Source organism: Bos javanicus, chromosome 18 (genome assembly GCF_032452875.1).
Source record: "Bos javanicus breed banteng chromosome 18, ARS-OSU_banteng_1.0, whole genome shotgun sequence".
Taxonomy (NCBI): Eukaryota; Metazoa; Chordata; class Mammalia; order Artiodactyla; family Bovidae; genus Bos; species Bos javanicus.
Genome location: NC_083885.1, coordinates 18454929 through 18474757, shown reverse-complemented (window position 1 = coordinate 18474757; position 19829 = coordinate 18454929). Strand labels below are relative to the sequence as shown.

General features: G+C 54.2%; 1 protein-coding gene across 2 annotated transcripts in view; it reads left to right on the top strand.

Moving 5' to 3' along the window:
• Positions 1-19829, top strand: part of ZNF423 (zinc finger protein 423) — a 345767-nt gene that overhangs the window by 43475 nt on the left and 282463 nt on the right. For both annotated transcript variants that reach the window (XM_061387117.1, XM_061387119.1), the window contains exon 2: positions 14215-14274. In XM_061387117.1, coding sequence (XP_061243101.1) covers positions 14215-14274 — 60 coding nt within the window. The remainder of the gene's footprint in view (positions 1-14214; positions 14275-19829) is intronic.

Sequence of the window (19829 nt, the reverse complement as noted above, 5' to 3'; positions counted from 1 at the left end):
AGAGAGCCAAACCATGCCTTAACCCATTCTGTCCCTGCGAGGATGGCTGCTCTTTGAGGCCCTTCCCTTTCAGCTGCCTCATGCGTCCTGTGAGTTCCCTGTTAGTCCAGGGGTCTCCAGCATGCAGGGCAAAGATGCTGTCTGGCCTGTGACAAGTTTACAGTTGTTCAGTCGCCAAGTCGTGTCTGACTCTTTGTGATCTAGGCTTCCCTGTCCTCTGCTATCTCCCAGAGTTTGCTCAAGTTCATGTCCATTGAGTCAGTGATGCGAGTCAGTGAAGAAATTTACTGGGCTTGTTTAAAAGTTGCAATGATTCATATAAATATTCAGACCTCTGGCTTTCTCAGAGAAGTCAGAAGATCGGAACTACTGAGCATACTCTGGGTGGCAGCTTTGACTGGCTGCGGGGTGGGTCACTGACAGCCCAACTCTCTCTCCCTTCCCCCTCCATATTCACCTCTGGTCCTCCTGAGGCCATTTGAGATTCTGGTCTAGAGAAGCCTGTCAAGGTCAACTGTAACTTCTTCTAGCTGAGCCTTGAATTTCCCTGGTGTCTCCCTATCTGCTTGACCCCCTCCTACGCTAGCAGCCTCACTACCTCCCGAGTGGACCTTCCCTTGCAGCCTCTGCTGAGGGAATCCTATCTATTCCTCCTTGAAATCTCCCGGTAGTGACTTCTACTGGTTGGTCCCGGTTTGACCCCTTGAGGCCACATAGCAAGCTCTGTCCCTCTTCCCCATGACAGCCCTTCAGATGCCTGAAGACAGCTGTGGTGTCCCCCTGAGCCTGTCCCTCTGGGCTGAACACGTCCATTCCTTTGCTTTCCCTCCTAAGACGTGGTTTCAAGACCCCCCATCACCCTGGTACCCCTCCTTGGCCACCTCTCCCTGGGCCCATGGATTTCTTTTGGCCGGTTTCCAGAGCTGCCCTGCACACCGGGGTGCCATAACAACATGACTGGGATCCCACTTTTGTTTAAAGAAAAAGAAAACGTAATGCATAGAAAGTGTTCCATTAGGCCAGCCACTCCAGAGTACCTGGGGCATATCCAAGGGGGCATCAAGGGAAAGTTTTATATTGCTTTGTGTGCCCACCTGGGTTTAAAAATTTTTTCCCCCTCTACAATCTGGGGAATTAAAAAAGTTAAAAAGCCAGGGCTTGGGATGAATTCACTTTAACCAGCGGTAACGAGTGCTCCCTGGCTAGAGAAGGAGGTAGGGTGGGTCCTGGCTTGGAGGAGCTCACAGCCCAGGGCTGCCTCACGTGCTCAGGGACCCCAGCTGAGTCGGGCACTGAGAAGGGAGGAGGAGGAGTAGGGGGGGAGGGGATCTACTTATGCAGGGGTCTGCAATGGATAGTGGAGATCAGGTGGGGCCTCCAACATGGAGAGGGGCGTTTTAGGTGATGGCTGCACCGGTAGCAATGGCCTCGAGGCAGGAGGGCCTGCAGATGCATGGGCTGGAGCACGGCTGTGTGAGCTGGGAAAGGGTCCCTGCGGGCAGAGGGGCTGGGGGGGGCGGTGGACGCAGGCAGAGGACGCTGAAGGTTGTTCTGAAGGTGATGAGCGCGACAGCAAGAGTGGTGAGGACTGGAATGGCAGAGCTGGGTGACTGGCTTCCCCAGTCTGCAGCTGCGTGACCGTGAACAAGTCATTTACGATTCTCAAGCCTGCATGACTGTGAACAAGTCATTTATGATTCTCAAGCCTCAGTTTTCTCATGGTGATTGGGATGAAGGGGCTGTGGAGAGTAAACAAATGCCCTCAAAGTGCTTAGCCTCCTGCCTGGCACCTGGGGCGCCCCGATGAGGGCGCCTGCTCTCCACCTGTCCCAGGTCTTCAGTGTGCTTGTGGATGCTTTTAAGCCTTATAGTGAAATGACTGCTGCCCAGTTCTCCATTCCGGTACCGGTAAGGAAGTACCGACTGCGTTAGCTTCTTGGGGTGCTGCCTCTGTCCCCGACACACCCCTAAACTGGAGTTCATGATCAGCGGTGACTAGCACAGTAGGCCATGCTAACAGCAAGGGTGATCTGGCAGGACTGTGGAAAGAGCCCAGCCTTGGAGTCTGGACTAGGCTGGGGGACACCCAAGTGTGACCTGCAGGCTCTTTACCCCTCCGACCTCACCTTTCTCTTCTGTGACACGCGACACACTGTTGCCCATCCTCCAGAAGCAAATATGATTCCTTCTGGCTGAGAATGTGTGTTGAATGCAGTAAATCTCCACGTGAACGTTCCTGGAGGGACCTTGGCTGGCCTCTTGAGCTAAGACGGCCACTACCAGTGCCCCTGGGTGGGCACCATTTACGGGCTTTCACTGATGCTGTGCTCCGCATCCTCCCACATCACCTCCTTGCCTCGCAGTACCTCCCAGGGCTTGATATTCGTGTCACCCCATTTGACCTAGAGAAACCCAAGGATGGCAGTAAACCACTGCCTGGTTTCGCCCGGCTCGTTAGTGTTGGAACCAGGCCTTGGAGCCCAGGTCTGCCCGATTACAAAGCCTGTGCGCTCAGCTCTTGGAGTTTCCCAACAGGGAAATACAGGGATGAGCTTCCTTGCAGAGGCGTGAAGAAGAGTGCAGACGGAGGCACCCAGACCAGAGAGCTGGGTGTGGCAGGGCAGGACCAGGGTTCTGCGCTGAGCTCCGTGTTACGGAATCCCCTCAGTGGCCGTCCACAGTGGGGAGAGGGGCCTGTGAGCAAGGGTCATGCCCCGGCTTCCAGGCTAGTCTGCAGGTCCCCAGGACCCCCCTGCCCACGTGGCCCTGGCTGCCCGGGGTGTCTGTGGGCCTCTTCCCGTGATGGGTGGATGGGTCTTCAGGATGTTCCTCTCCAGGGGGCGGGGAGTGCTGTTTGCAGGAGGTGGGGCCCAGGAAGGACTTGGCCATGTGGGTGCCCCTTCTCAGCAAGGGAAGGGGCTGAGGGTGAAAGAGAAAGTGGGGTGGGCTGTCGGCTGGGGGCGAATGTGAGAGGAGGCCTGAGGGAAGGCCTCGATGCCTCAGCTGCATGGCTGAGCCTGCCTGGCGGGTAGCGGGGGAGCTCCTGTGTTTGCCCTGCGGTGGGCCCTGGTGGCCACTCCTGCTGCAGGCTCCTGGACCTTACTGCCAGCCTCAGGAGATGCTTCAGGGGCCAGGGGCCTTGGTAGTGGCCCTGAAAGCAGTCCGCAGGAGCGGGGGGCACGGGTGTGTGAACCATCCCTGAGGTCGCCCAGGAGCCAGGGCATGTGTGAAGGTCTCCTGTGGCCACGTCTGTACGTGCAGGTGCAGGACGGGCACCTGGGCCCTCGCGAGCCTTCCTTGAGGACATTCCTTTCTTCCTGTCGTCCTCCATCTTTCTCTCACCTTCCTCAGGGCCTGGGGGCAGGGAGGGGCCTGGCTGTGAATTTTGGTTCCCCTCCCCAGGAGCTGCACCGTGGGTCACCTGAAAGCTCTCTGAGCCTTTGGGCCTGGTTAAGAGTGCGACAATGGATGCTGCGGGGCGCCCGGCCCTGGCTGGCCAAGCCGGGCGTGTGTAGCAGCTCAGCCGCCCTGCTCTGCACGGAGCAGCCTTCCGAGAGCCCGGGGCCAGCCCCTGCCAGCAGCGGCCCAGATGTGTTTTTTCGGATGGTGCAGGGGGAGCTTCTCTGTGTGGGTGTCCTCGCATGATGTGTGGGCTGTGATGTTTTGATCCAAGGGAGCCAAACTGATTTTCCTGGCCCATCTCCTCTCCATCCAAAGCAAAAAGTTAAATAAACACAGCCAAGTATTATCACAGGACGCGGGGAAAATGAACTCGGTCCCCATGGGCGGCCCACATCTGGCAGGCTTCGGGCCTCTCAGGACTGTGGGATGAGACAGATGTGGTTGGGGGTAGGAAGGGCTCAGTGCACCCTCTCCCCAGCGCCGCGCTTCCTTCCAGGGCTCTTTACCAGCCTCGGGGCCTGGGGGCTGCAGGCCGCCTGCCTCCAGCTACATCCCTTGCCGTCTCCCTGGCCCTTTCTGGGGCCTTGCCTTTGGTGGGGCTCCCTGCTGCGACTTCCTGAGGCTGGTTGCCCCCCGGCTCAGCCAGGTGCTTGCACTGGGCAGTGGTCCCAGGCTGGTGAGGCCCCTGTGCTCGGGCCCTGCCTCATACAGGGAGGTGCATGCAGGCACACTTGGGAAGCTACTGACTTCCCCAGATTTTCCATCTCCTGCTCAAGGCACTGGTGGGCCCATGAGCTCCACCTTGGGCGGTGGGGGTTTGTAGTTGGCATGTCTCCTTCCATCCTCTAGCTTCGCTGGTCGCTCAGTGGTAAAGAATCTGCCTGCCAATGCAGGAGACATAGGTTCGGTCCCTGGCTTGGGAAGATGCCCTGGAGAAGGGAATGGCAACCCACTCCAGTATTCTTGCCTGGAAATCCCATGGACAGAGGCGCCTGGTGGGCTATAGTCCATGGTATCGCAAAGAGTCGGATACAACTTGGCAACTAAACAACAACAGCAACGGCCTTCCTCTGCTCAGCACTATCCTTAAGTGAACTTAAATGGGCTGGGTGGATTTCTGGAGATTCTGTATAGGACAACTGTGATGCAGTTTTGGGGTGGGAGGACATGAAGCAATATGCCCCCTCCCCATTCATTGCTTTATCAGAGGTCACCTAGCACCATCCAAGCCTGTTTTCCCCAGATGTGACCTTCCACATCCCTGAGTCCTGTGGCGATACAGCTGGTTGATAGGGGAATGACGTTTTTTTTGTTTTGTTTTCTCTTCATTCTGTATATATTTATTCTACTCTTAGGAAAATGTTACTTTATGTGTTTGTTCTAATAGCTATTAGAAAATTTGTTACTACCACACCAGAATGTGTGACTTCGTGAGTAGCACTGCTTAGAAGGAGGTTAGAAGATAAGGTATTTAAGTAGAAGGAGGAAGTTGATGTGAAGAACAGCATCTGTCACACTTGGTGTAGGAGTGTGAACCGGCCAGGCTCCCGGGGGAGGTCTGGGGAGGCCCTGCCAGTCCTGGGGACCTCAGAGAGCTGGAGAAACTCCCCCCCTACCCCGAGATGCTCATCCCCGCGGGAACCTTGGGCAGGTTTGGGTGATGTGAGGCCTGTCTTGGGGAGACCAGCTGCCAGATGGAGGTGCTCAGGACCTCCTGGAGGCCTCCACGTGTGTTATAACCATGGTGGGTGGGCAGTGGGGCTGAGCTGGGGGCCACATCTGTGCTAATGAAATACCCCGCTCCCAAATCAGACTTATGAAAAGCATCGACTCCTTAAACTGTAAAGAGTTACGATTGCCCCTACCCCCGGGACATCCCTACGGAATTACAGCATGTTTGGAAATGGTCCTTACAGTTCATTCCTGGGGAAGGCTTGGGGCTTTTGGTATGAAGAAAGAGATGGTCTGTGTATTGAAAATGAAATGAAAACACTAATGCACACACGCATACCCACATGCATATGCACACACACACCAGTTTTCAATAGCAGACTCAGTTTCCTCTTTGCTTGTGTCTAAGATAAACCACATGTGTGACAAGGTACTGATGTTTATTTATAGTATGTTAGCACAGAGAAGAAGTTGTTAAGGGGTCTTAGTCTCTTACTTTATGGTGCTTCTTTTTAAATGCAAGTGGAAACAAGGCAAGAGAGTGGAACTCTGGTCTACTCTCTCTTTTTTCCCCACACTAAACAGTGAATAGATCTGGGCGGGTGCTGTCTGGGGGGGCAGGGACTCCAGGCTGATGTTCCCTGACCCGGGGGCCTTGGTGCCCACCTTCATGTCCCTAGCACTCAACAGGCCGCTTCCATGCACCCTCTGTGTGGGATGTTGTCACGGCCCCTCTGTGCATGGCAGAGCGTGCGCTCGGCTCGGTCACCTTCCATCAGAGCTGGACAGCTGGTGGGTGAAAGCCAGGCTGGCCACTGAAACAGGATGTGGGAGCCAGACCCCGTCATAAATTCACATTTATATGCTGTGTGTTTCTGGTTAACGAGTCTGTGCAGGGGAGACTGTGTGAAATGAAATATATATATATGAACAGGGACACTAACCTCAGGGAGAGGCGGGATTCAACATGCGGGCATCCTGGGGGGCCTGGGGCCCTCCAAGTGTTTAGGCGCAGCAGGTGGGACCCCAAAGGGAATTTACAGGAAACCTCCCCACTCCGAATGGATTTGCTGGGGGCACAGACACGATAGTCCTTTTCAGTGTTCTCGCTGTATGCCAGGCACCGGACTAAGCTCTTCATGCGTGTTATTTCACTTTGTCTTCACAACAAATGGAATTTTATTACCCCTGCCTTAGGAGTGGGGAACCAAGACTGAGGCAGAATCCAGGCCCTGGGGAGCAGGGGAGTCTGCCCTAGGCTGGCACGCTCAACACTGACTTTGCAGGCTGGTCTCTGGAGGGTTCCAAAAGAGGAGTCATTTCAACCCCACCCTTCCCCATCAGCTGTGGCTTTTCTGAGAGGGCACAGAAGGCCTGGGAAGCTCAGGCCGTCAATTACCGTGTATTCAGCACAGGCTGAGAGGCAGGTGGGTTGGCGGTAGTGTGCAAGCTTTGGGGCCACGTGAGATTTGGCTGCAAATCTGAGCTCTACTCCCATTGCTTGTATAATTTAGCTCAGTTTTTAGAAAAATCATTTAGGCCCTGGTTTCCCCTTTGAGATGGACACCATCACCCTTTGTCCGGCCATCGGGAAGATTAAACATAAACATGGAAATGTGCATGAAGAGCATAAGTGATTGTTGTTCCTAGTGTCACTGATACATTGCCTCTTGTGTCAAAGGAGCTGGCGGATGGGAGGAAGAGGAGAGGTGGGGGGTCTCCCTAATGGGACTGAGAATACACTGGAAACAGCACATTATGCTATACGGTCATTTTTCTTTGCCGGGCACCTTGATATTGGGCTCAGGACCGTGTGCTTTCTTAAAACCTTCTTATTTTATGCTACCTTGCAGGTAGGTTATGTACAGAGAGGTTCCTTCATCTGCCAATGTCACACATCAGTCCGTGCCAGATGGGGATTTGATCCTAAGGCATCTGTCTTTGGCAAACCGCTGCTGCATGATGAGGCTCACTGAAGGCCAGGGCCAGGGTGTCAGGGAGAGGGTCTTGAGGAGGTGGACAGTGGTGGTTATGTAGCTGGTGGTCAGGATGACCCTGGGAGCTTGGGCAAGAGGCTTGAAGCCCTGGGCCTACAGGCAGGATCCAAAGTAGGGCTGGGTGGGGCCAAGTGGAGCTGCTTTAGATTCCCCCAGGTTTATACTGGATTGGCCAAAAGGTTCTTTTGGGTTTTCCCATAAGATTGTATCAAAAACATGAATCAACTTTTTGGCCAATCCGATATATTTCTTTGCTTTGTTGTTGTTCAGTCACTCAGTTGTGTCCGACTTTTTGCGACCCCACGGACTGCAGCATTTCAGGCTTCCCTATCCTTCAGTGTCTCCCGGAGTTTGCGCAAACTTATGTCCTTTAAGCGGAGCAGGCAGTGCCAACCCACTCCAGTACTCTTGCCTGTAAAATCCCATGGACGGAGGAGCCTGGTAGGCTGCAGTCCGTGGGGTTGCTAAGAGTTGGACATGACTGAGTGACTTTATTTTCACTTTTCACTTTCCTGCATTGGAGAAGGAAATGGCAACCCACTCCAGTGTTCTTGCCTTGAGAATCCCAGGGACGGGGGAGCCTGGTAGGCTGCCGTGTATGGGGTTGCACAGAGTCGGACATGACTGAAATGACTTAGCAGCAGCAGCAGCATGTCCTTTGAGCTGATGATGCCATCCAACCATCTCATCGTCTGTCACCCCCTTCTCATCCTGTCTTCAATCTTTCCCAGCATCAGGGTCTTTTCCAATGAGTTGGCTTTTTGCAGCAGGTGGCCAAAGTACTGGAGCTTCAGCATCAGTCCCTCCAATGAATATTCAGGGTTGATTCTCTCTGATTGACTGGTTTGCTCTCCTTGCTGTCCAAGGGACTCTCAAGAGTCCTCTCCAGCACCACAGTTCCAAAGCATCAGTTCTTTGGCACTCGTCCTTCTTTATGGTCCAGGTCTCACATCCACACATGACTACTGGAAAAACCATAGCTTTGATTATATGGACCTTTGTCGGCAAAGTGATACCTCTGCTTTTTAATAAGCTGTCTAGGTTGGTCATAGCTTTTCTTCCAAGGAGCAAGTGTCTTAATTTCACTGTCTAGTGATTTTCGAACCCCCCAAAATAAAATCTGCCATGGTTTCCACTTTTTCCCCATCTATTTACCATGAAGTGATGGGACTGGATGCGATGATCTTAGTTTTTTGAATGTTGAGTTTTAAGCCAGCTTTTTCATTCTCCTCTTTCACCCTCATCAAGAGCCTCTTTAATTCCTCTTCCCTTTCTGCCATTAGAGCAGAAATAGATTGCTTTGAGTCCTAGACCTGTCCTCCTGGTGGTGAGGTGCTCAGGTGGCCGGGGTGTGGTGCATAGAGTCTCAGCCCTCCTTGCGCCCTGGCTCTGTGTGAGTGCTCATGGAGGACCATGGCACCATTTGAAGTGTTAGTTTCTTCTCTTTTCAGGAAGTGGCCAGGGAATCATGAAGTTAAATAAATGGGTTTGTGATGTGACCTTGTCATGACAACTGGGCTCCTCTGAGGGTCTGACCTTCGTGAGGGGGCTGGCGTTGGGGGCTCAGGTGGCTTTAGCTTTGGCTACAAGGAGCCTATACTATTCCATTCCGTGACGCCCCCATCCCCATCCCCACTGGAGAGGAACCTGGAGAGTGTGGGCCTACTGGCTGGATTTGCTTGCCCCCAACCATGGTCATTTGGCCCCAAGCCTTATGCCAGAGCTGGCCATGGGCTATGCTCTATAGCACATCTGTGTGAATTAGAAAAAAGGCCAGCCATGCCTTTGTGTGGAGAAGGCAATGGCACCCCACTCCAATACTTTTGCCTGGAAAATCCCATGGATGGAGGAGCCTGGTAGGCTGCAGTCCATGGGATTGCGAAGAGTCAGACACAACTGAGTGACTTCACTTTCACTTTTCACTTTCATGCATTAGAGAAGGAAATGGCAACCCACTCCAGTGTTCTTTCCTGGAGAATCCCAGGGATGGGAGAGCCTGGTGGGCTGCCGTCCATGGGGTCACACAGAGTCAGACACGACTGAAGTGACTTAGCAGCAGCAGCAGCAGCAGCATGCCTTTGTGTAAAAGCAAGGGTTCCGCCTCCTCTGGGCATTCATAGCTCTGCACCAGGACACACTGCTTAGTGGACAGACTGCGGGCTAAATTCAACCCTCTCTCCCCACCTCTGCTGGGCCCTTTGTGCAGTGCACAGCTTGTCCATCCATATACAGTGGTCTTCTCTGCTTTTCACTTTTTTGTTTGTTGAGGTTGTTTAGTATCAAGGCAGGAGTGATGCTGCATTTTATGCCTGATAAGGAGAGTCTGGGCTCTCAGTGTGTCCTTTACTTTCCTGGGCCCTGGCCTGGTGTGGGTAGGAGGGTCTCCCTAGGGATGAGCCGAGGCAGCTGTGTGCTCCTTGCTGGGCTCCCCACCTCCACTGGGCAGGGACGCCTCTAGAGAGTCTTTGTCAGGCCAGGGTGGGCCCACCGTTTCCTAAGGATAAGATGGCCCTGGGGCCAAAGCCAGAAAGCATGGAGTGGTCGCTTAAGACCCTGAGAACGCCAGCCAGAGGTGAGGCCAGCTGAGAAGCCTCCTCAAATAAAATCTTTTTGGCAGGGGAGGGGCGGTTGTTCTAGATCTTTGTGATGAAAACTATGGATCCTTTCCCCAGAAAAGTGCCCAGCTGTGTACATATCCAGAAACTTACAGCCAGGGACAGGGCCTTCTCAGATCCTCAGACAGGCTGAGCAGCTGGCCTGGTGAGGATCTGGGGGAGGGGAGGGGGCCTCCCTGGCCCTCGTGCTGGCCCTGCTGGAGGCCTCCCTGGCCCTCGTGCTGGCCCTGCTGGAGGCCTCCCTGGCCCTCGGCTCAACGCCCGCTCCGTTTGTCACTCTCGTTCACTCCCGACACTGCCTGCCTCGGTTCTCACACTTGAACGTTCTTGCCTCTTCCCTGCACCTTGTCTGTCCGCCCAGGCCCGGCCTGATTTTGAGCGGTCCCACAGCACTGCCCTCGGCCAGGCTGTTGCCAGCCCTCCCCACGGGCCCCTGCCTCCCTTTCTTTCCCCTTCCCCAGCTCCTCCGCATCTTCAAGGTAACGGGGCGCCCTGGGGAGAGCACCCTCCTCCCAGGCCAGCAACAAGTGCCCTTAGCACCACCTGCCCCTGTTGCTGGCTTCCTGAAGTCCAGAGGCCCAACACACGGGCTTTGGGTCTCACTGGCATCTCATCAACGGTCATCAAGATGCACAGAGGGCAGGCTATGGGTGCTCCCAGAGTAGGGGGGCTGTGGTCACTTACGAACCTGCTGCTGAGCTGGGGAGACAGCATCTGGTGGGGCTCACAGGTGTATACACCCACGGGGCAGTCAGCCATCTGCAACTTGTGACCCTAGAGCAGAGAGAGAACACGGGGTGTTGATTCCTCAGAAGCCCTGAGACAGCCTCAGAATCTTTCTTAACACACTCCAGGAACCACAGTGAATGCTCTGTGTCCTCTTCCATGTGAGCATAAGCCCTATACCTCTGTGCCTTGCAGGCAGACTTTGCATGTGTCCCCGCCGTGTGTACACACTTGGAGCTACACCCTTGCCCTGTGTGTTCATACTTACTGTGTGCCCCCTCCCCATGTTTACACACTTGTCCCCCCTCCTCCACTCCCTTTGTGTACCCACTGGCCTTACATGGCCCACCCCATGCTTGCAGATGCCCATCACCCACAGGAGTGGGTCTCTCTGTGTTTCCCTTGAGACTGGGCAAGGCTGGGAGTGTGTGTTTTGGCCTCAGTGATGCCAAGTATCTTATAAATTAAAAAGTTAGAGTCTGGAGTCTGCGGAAGTCCCCAGAAAGCGCCAAGCTCTCCTCACCAGCTGGGCAGCCCCTCTGGGTGTTGTCTGTACTGGACGTTGAGCTGATCAAATTTTCTCTGTGATGCTCACCCCTCCGTGTTCATTGTGCTTCTCTAGTGGAACTCCGCTTTGGGGATGGCTCGGCCTCCCCGCCCCACTCCCCCAGCAAGTGCCTGGCTCCAGCTGTAGGGCAGGCCTTCCTTCCTCTGTGCCTGCTGCCCCTGCCAGTTATCTTGTTGTTGAAGAGAACTGCCTGGGCAGAAAAGGCCAGCTGGAGGGGAGGAGAACCTTCTCACGTTCAGTGTCGGCTAGTGCACGGCCGCGTGATGGTGGTGGTGGAGTTGGGCGTTCCTTCTTCTCATCAAGAATCTATAAAGGACAGTGTATTTATACCTTCAAAAAGATGTGGGCCAGCAGTTTTCAGAAAGCGTGTTCGTGCCCATGTCACTAGGCGAGTTGGCCTGTGGGCTCCTCGCTGGGAGGGGTGTGGTTCTGGGGGTGCTGGTGCGTGATGCGGCTGTTTGCCTGTAATGACGTTCGCCACTTTGAAACTCCCCAGCCAGGGCATCGGTCTGCTCTCCCCCTCTTCCCACCTCTGCAGGCTTATTGTCCCCAGAAACAGAAGCTTGAGTCCTCCCAAGAGCTCCAAAAGAGCAGGTGTTTTCTCCTTCTCCTTCCCATGAAGATGGAAGTCAGATCTTAGGGAGGGAGGGACTGGGCATCTTGGGGACACCCTCCAGTTCAGTGACTCGGGAGGTCACACTTCCCAACCAAGGAACACTGAGTTGCCCAAACGTGGGGCCTTTTGCCCTGATACTGGGAGTACATTGAGGGCAAAGGGAGAACTGGGAACCTTGCATTCAAGTCTTGGAGCTTGTGGTTGACAAGGTCTAGGGACCCAAGGCAGGTCTTGTCGAAAGTGTCCTATGAAATGGTACCATGGTGACCTTACACATTGGCAGCAACCTCTTAATAGAAGCAATACCTATATTCCATTTTAAAGTGAATAAACAGTGAAATGTGAAAGAAACTGATTTTTAGGTGTAGCCATGAAAACTGCTGCTCGTCTCATGCACGGCCTGCTTCTGATTGTTCTAGCGTTATCTGCCTGTGTTTCGGAGGCTATTTGGCTGCAATCAGCCTAGTGAGTAATATCAGTTTTGTCTGACTCAAGGTCTTAATTCATATTTACAAAGCTGCATATTTGAAAACCCCACCCCAGCTGTAACTGGCTAAGTCAAACAACCCAGATCCCAATCCAGATCATCTCTGCATTTCAGTGTCTCAGCTGCTGATTTCTCCTCTTAGGATGCAAATCTGGGAAGGAGGGCTCTTGGTTAGCAATCCTTGGCCTCTGCTCAGTGACGTGGATGTGCCCTCCTGGGCAAGCTGTTTCTAAAGGTTAAACGAAAACCTGTCCTGCGAGGCTCTGTGGGGAGGGGGAAAGATCAGGGGTAGAGGATAAAATAGGGGCGGGGCCGTGCTGGGCTGGACTTGTTAATTCCAAGAGTTGTTCTAGTCTCGGCAATAAACCCACCTGAGTGCTTGAGTCTCTGTTCCAGTGGATGACAACCATCATCCCATGGAATCTTCCCAATAATCTGTGGCTTAGGTACCATTTTTGCCTGTGTTTTTGAGATGGGAGAACTGAAGCCTAGAGAGTAAACAGTTTACTCATGGTCATACAGCTAGGGGCTTCCGAGGTGGCACGAATGGTAAAGAATCCACCTGCCAGTGCAGTAGATATAAGAGATGTGGGTTTGATCCCTGGGTCAGGAAGATCCCTTGGAGGAGGAAATGGCAACCCACTGCAGTATTCTGGCCTGGAAAAATCCCAGGGACAGAAGAGCCTGGCGGGCTACAGTTCATAGGGTCGCAAAGAGTCAGATACGACTGAAACGACTTAGTGTGCACACATGTATACAGCTAGTTCGAGGCAGGACTGGGATTTGAACCCAGCGTCTGACCGTAAGCCAGCCTGCTTGTTCCTCCCCCAGGCCGACTGCCCTGCATGCTGTGTCCCTGCCTTCTGAAGGGCGGGGTGGGCTGCTGCTCTCTAGCCCCCAGTTGCTAGGATTCTGGATAGGGTCCTCTGTGTCTCAGGTGGAAACATGAGCAGCCTTTGAGATGGGCAGCCGTGGGTTTCAGGCCCAACTCTGTAGGGACTCTTTCTAGCGTAGGACCTCAGGCCTGTCCTGTCACCTCTCAAAGTCTGATGACCGGGAGTAAACACCCTGGGTGCAGGGCCTGGCTCACAGTGTGTGCCCGCAGAGAGACAGCGACATTGCAAAGAGAACTGGGGGGTACGTGGTGGCTTCAGCATGCACGTGTGCAGAACTTCAGAGCCTGTTAAATCTGAAAAATACTACGTATGCACATTTTTGGCTTAAACAGAGTTCCATTTTACAAAGTCTATAACCCAGCTTTAATATTATTACATGCCCCAGACTGGGATTAATTCCAGGATGAGAGTTTTATTATGCTGTATAGAATTTCTCCCGTGTTCTCCTAGTGCGTGGCCACCACCTCTACCCGCCTTGTCTCACACAGCAGGATGTGGGGTGGTGGGGACACTCCGTCCCTCCCCGGCTTGGTTCTGTGGGCTTGGGGTAGAGTGGAGAGGTGAGTTGCACTGTGGCGTCGCTGGCCCAGGACTGCTGACCACGGGAGAATCGACTCCAGCATGTCCTGAGGTCTGTCTGTCAGCACTCAGTGTAGAGGATAGCACCCCACGCTTTGCCAACCTCTGAGAGTGTCTTGTTTGTTTCTTGGAATAATCGAGAAAGCCTTCACATCTCAGTGGTGATCTGAGGGGCTCTTGGTAGGAGGTCAGTGTCTGGAGGACCAGGGAGAGGTCTGGGTCTTCACTCTACTTCTGTGAGGGGTACATGGCTTTATCTCAAGTGGATACTCTGATTATAGACAGTAACGGCCTGTAGCTCTGTGTAGAGAAAGAATCTGACTCTGCATCTGATTCGAGGCAGTGCTGTGATTGATTTGTGATGTCTGCTGGGGGCACAAGGATGGGGGAACCATACAGATACGGCCCTTATTTGCTGTTTAGGTTTTGTTCTGAGTATTTTACATCTTGGTGAAACCAACAAAAGTCTCTTTGTAGACTTGATCCTTTCACCCTTGATCATGGGTATCATAGGGACTCCCTAGGGACTCCCCCAAAGGATTCTTCCTCTTTGCCCTGTGTCCTGCACATACCACGCCCCAGCCCCTGCCCCCCAGCACCAATGACCTGTTTGCACAACTTCAAAACTCACAGGCCCGTCTCTGTTCTCTCTTTCAGTTGAAGAGGGGGAGGCCTCGGACTTCTCGCTGGCCTGGGATTCCTCCGTGACGGCATCAGGTAAATGCCCAGGGGCCGGCGGGAAACTTGGTGGGGGTCCTGGGGGGCTGGCTCAGGAAATTCAGAAAGCCACCCAGCTGGTTATGGAAGTCATATTCTTCCTGTCACATTCCTGTCTCCAGTCCAGATTACCCCGTGCAACGTGATTTTTATATCAGTTCCATATGGTCAATAAAATCTATTACATACGGAGACTAATATGCCCTTATTCCCCTGGGGGCCATGTTCCTCTCTTGTGGGCATACTCAGTTGGGCCACCGCACCCCCACTATACAGGCTCTGAAGCTCCCTGCCATGGGCGTCGCTGCACATTCATTCCAGCCTAATTGCATAAAAGCCACTCTAATAGGACCTTTAAACTCCAATCGAAATCAGAATTCCTTTATTTGCTTTCCTGGAAGTGGCTGCATTGCATTCTCGGGTGGGCAGACCCGAGCCCACACCTCCAGGGGGAGGTAAGAAGGAGCGGTTAGAATTACGGGGGGCATGGCCTTTGGACGGAGAAGGCAACGGCACCCCACTCCAGTAACTCTTGCTTGGAAAATCCCATGGACGGAGGAGCCTGTTAGGCTGCAATCCATGGGGTCGCTAAGAATCGGACATGACTGAGAGACTTCTCTTTGACTTTTCACTTTCTTGCATTGGAGAAGGAAATGGCAACCCACTCCAGTGTTCTTGCCTGGAGAATCCCAGGGATAGGGGAGCCTGGTGGTCTATGGGGTCGCACAGAGTCGGACACGACTGAAGTGACTTAGCGTGGCCTTTGGAGGGTGATGGGGGTGACTAGGCTGTCAGGGGACTTGGGTTTTCCTGCTCAGTTCTGCCCTTGCCTAAGTGCCTTCTGGTGCCTCAGTTTCCCCAGCTATAGAAAGAGGTGGATGAATGAGGTTTATCTCCCTATAAAATTCTAGAATCTGGAGCTGCCCCTGGAGCTTGGGGTTGCAGCTGGCTTGGGGTCCTTGGGAGCTCCGGAAGGGAGGGCACCACTCTCCCATTTGCTGTGCAAGTTGTCAGCCTCTGTTGACAGCAGGGCCCTTGTTCCCGGTCCAGCAGGCCCCAGACTCTCCCGCCTTGTCCCCTGTCCCAGGATCCTGGCCATCTGTCTCCAATTCCACGGGGGAGAACCTTGGGCCCGAGAAGACCTGCGAGGGAGCCATTTAGTTCAGCCTCCTTATCTTTTAGGTGTGGAAATTGAGGCAAAGAGGGAGGTATGCTCTGAGTTAGTCATTGCAGAAACGAGGCGTTAGGCATCAGGCGTACCAACGCTTAACACTTGAACGGTTACACATCAAATTTGTGATTTTATGGCTGCGTGTGATTTAAGACGATGCTGAAGTCATTTAAGTGAGAAAATTGTGTTGACAAAGTTTTTAAGTAATAATGCTTGGATTCAGGAAAAAGTCATGAAGATGGTTCCCAGGTGACTGAAATCTGGGGAATGCTGGTACAGACTGAGCTGAAGGCAAGTGGGGAGCCAGTGCCTGAAACCAGGTTCCGGGACTCCTGGTCCAGGGCTCTCTGTAGCGGGAGCTGTGCTGCTTGGAAAGTCCGAACAGTCCTGGTTGGGTCCTGGCTGGCTCAGGTTTGGGCACTGTGGTGTCTGCAGGTGCCTGGTCCTTGGTGGCAGGGGCCCCCTCCAGGGCAGGGGCCAGGTATGAAGCCAGGGTGGGGAGGTGCTCAGGTTCTCAGGAGGAGAGCCCTGAGTTAGGGCAGGCCTTGGGGGCTACACTTTAGGCAGGATAGGGGGAGGTGCTGGGTGGCCCGTGCCCTGTCTCTTTCTGTGCGGTCGAGATGCATTCCCCACAGTCGGAGGAACACAGCGAGGTTGTGAAACTCCATATCTCATCCAGGCATCCTGACGGATGTGGGGGTGCACATGCTCAGGCTTGCAGGGTCTGATGAGGGCCCCCGCTGTGCTCCAAAACCCCGCACCAGAAAAGCGCCCAGCCTGGTCATGTCCGTATAAGGGCCTCCCTCCCAGCTGTGTTCCCAGTGGTGCGAGCGGCGACGAGGACAGACCAGGACAGCAGCAGCATGCGGGAGGGCGCCGACGGTGTGGTGGGCATGGAGCTCTGTGCAGGGGGTGTCAGGGCCTGAGTGTATCTCCTGTAGAAAGCAGGGGTGATGCCGAGGGCTGTGTGCGGGCCTGGGGTCCACAATGCTCTGATGCTACAGTGGGACCGCCAGCCTTAGGGCCTTCGGGCACTCTCAGGAGTGTTGAAGGTCGTGCAGTTTGCAAATTTCCAGTCAAGAGCTGAGCGCACCCTACATGCGCAGGCAGGAGGAGGTGCTCAACTCCTCATGAGTCCCTCCGGCCCTCAGGGGACTGGTGCCTGTCAGCTTTCGATCATCCGCTCGGAGGTGGGAAAGGGAGGGCCAAGCATCCTGGGCATTGGATAATCCACAGCCGGGCAATGGATTGTTCTGTTTCCTTTGGCCTGATTCTGATTATTTCTTTTTGACAGTGCATGCACGTGATAGATTTTCCTTCCCAATCCTGTTGGACTCGGGCTATTAAAGTCAGCTTGTATTCCCTGAGCACGAGACTTGTGAGATGGCGCAAGTCCCTGGTGGTAGGATGAGGCTGGTAGCAGAGACAGTCCCGGACGTGGGGCCTGGCGTTTGGTGAGCACATACTTGGTCTGTGCCAGGACACGGAGCAAACGTGTTTTACCCCCCAGGGTCTCCCTGAGCCATCATGACAACCCTGGGAGCTGGGTGGTATTTCCAGCAGCAAGTCCACAGTTTCTCCATGGGCTGGTTCGGGGCTGCCATCTGGTAGAGGACGGGGCCAAAGGCCTGGCTGAAGCTGCTTTAGAATAACGCTTCTCGTTAAGCTGAGAAAATGTCACTTGGCTGCATCAGAGAATGGGGGCAGGTGCCAAAGAAGATTATGGGGGAGCAAAGCCTCCCCAAGCCACCCTTGGCACCATCACTGAGAACTGCTGTCCTCATTTGGTGGATGAGGGAAGGAGGCTTGGAACGGTGCAGTCGCAGATCCGCCGTCCCCAGCCAGGTTGCTGTGGAGCAGGGACTCGAACCTGAGTCCTCCTGCCACCAGAGCCTGGGGTGTAACCTCCATGCTGCCCGCCACTGGGAGGTAGATAGCTGAGCAGAGACCTGAGGCCTCATGGGGGCTCTACAGTGGTCCCTGGAGGCAGAGGGCCCAAGGGTGGCCATGGAGGGCCTTTTGGCTCATCAGACCGGAGGAACGCAGGGTGCGGCGAAGAGGGAGGCAGAGGGCATCTTACTGGGAGTGCAGAGCCGTGGACACCGGGCAGCTCCGCCTCCTCTCCCCAGGGTGCCGGCGTCCCCTCGCCGGCTTTTCCTGGCTCTGGGAGCATGATGGAGAGCTGCAGTAAAGAAGCAGGAGGCACAGTGGCCTCTGCTGCCTGTGGGGACCCGGTGGCCACCGCCCCCAGGAGCAACCTGACCTGCTGTCTGTGCCCTTGAGTCAGGGCCCTGACAGTGATGGAGAGCCCCGCCTGGCAGGGCGGCGAGCAGTCTCCCTGCAGTTCTCCCTTCTGGCCAGGGCGTCATGGGAGGAGGGGGCCTGCCCTTGCCTCTCCTCTGGCAAAGATCGGGCTGCTGGTGGCAGAACCTGGGGGAAGGAGACTGTTTAGAGCTGAGGTATGGGGGTGCCTGGTGGATGTAGGGTTTAAACTCATTTCCCATTGCATCCTGTTTTTTCTGATCCATAAAAAGGGGGATGAAGGGATAGTATCTTGTGTGTGTGCTAAGTCACTTCAGTCGTGTCCAACTCTGTGTGACCCTGTAGACTGTAGCCTACCAAGCTCTTCTGTCCATAGGATTCTCCAGGCAAGAATACTGGAGTGGGTTGCCATGCCCTCGTCCAGGGGATCTTCCCAACCCAAGGACTGAACCTTGTCTCTCCTGTCTCCCGCATTGGCAGGCGGGTTCTTTACCACTAGTGCCACCGGGGAAGCCCCAAGCATCCAGTGGAAGGAAGTGTAGATTCTCTTCCCAAAGGCACAGAGCATTGTGCACGTGACTTCAGGGGCGGGGTCATGGATTACTCTCAAGCTTTTCTTCCTACCTTGCCAGGCCGTGAGTTCAAATTCCTTAGGGAACTGTGAGGGTCCTTTGTGAAAGCCCACAAGGATCCCAAGCTCAAAGGCTCACCTGGGGCAGGCTGGTGGCACAGGTGAGTGGGCAGCTGGCAGGGAGGCGGTGCTGTGCACTGCACCCCAGGCCTTGCCACCAGGACAGCCATACCTCAGTGCCAGCTGATTGTTGACAGGGCACCTGGGCCCAGAATCCCCACGTTCTCTGAGTTTTAAAAAGAGAAGCCAGAGAGCTGGATTTTTATGTGGTGTTCTTAGATTAAAAAATTAGCAACTCACGTCTTTTTAAAACAGCTCATATTGAGAGATGAGGGTTCCAATGTTTCCACATCCTCATTAATATGTGTAATTTTCCTTTTTTTGTGGATTCTAGCTTTCCTAGATGTGAAATGCTATCTCATTTTGGTCAATCGGTATATTTGAAAAAACACTGCTCAGGCCAAAGAATGTCCCTCTGCCAGCTGATTTCATTCTGGCCACCATTAGAAGGTTGCCAAGTGCGTCTCTACCCAGGGGCCACTTTACAGGCCTCTCTGCGCCCCACCGTCTGCCTCCAGCTCAGCTCAGTGGGGAGGTCCTTTTTCCCTCAGTGCTTCTTCTCTCTTCCCCCAGGCCCTTTGGAATGAACCATCTGAGTGGCAGGCACCAGGATGATAGTAGCCTGCAGTGGGGGGTTTCAGGGAACCAAACCAACCACGCTCCGCTTTGCCTCCCTTCTGCCGGTCACTAAGTCTGAGCTGGGAGACGAAGGGGCTTACCTCTGTGTAACTGCCTCACCAGAACCTCCTGCCTCCCTGGATCAGGTTTCAGGGCAGGCTGGGCTTCCTTCCAGCATGGCTGCCCTGGACCAAGCTGGGGATGGAGCACGAGGAAGGTCTGGGGCAGTCTGGTGATGGAAAACAGTTTATTTGCTGACAAACACTCACTGTCAATGCCGGGACAGGTGAGTCAACTTCACGTCTGGCACGGTGACACACACACTTGCGGTTGGACAGAAACAGTATAATCGATTGTGTGTGAGTGGCCCAGCAGCCTGAGACCTTGCTGGTGGGATCAGAGTTTCAGGCCTTCCTGCCCCGTTGTAGGTCTCATCGTCCTGGTTAACGAAACCATCACTCCCATGCATGAGTCGCTTCTAGGAGCCAGTTCTCCTTCTTGGTGCCTTTCACATACAGAAACCGAGGCACATGGACGCTAGTGACTTGCTTCAAGGTCACACAGCTAGGAAGTGGCAGAGCCGGGATTTGAACCCAGACAGGTGGCGCAGTTGGTTAAAGAATCCGCCCTGCCAGTGCAGGAGATGCAAGAGATGCAGGATTGATCCCTGGGTTGGGAAGATGCCCTGGAGGAGGAAATGGCAACCCACTCCAGTACTCTTGCCTGGGAAATCCCATGGACAGAGGAGCCTGGTGGGCTATATAGTCCATGGGGTCACAAAGAGTTGGACACGGCTGAGCGTGCGCGCACACA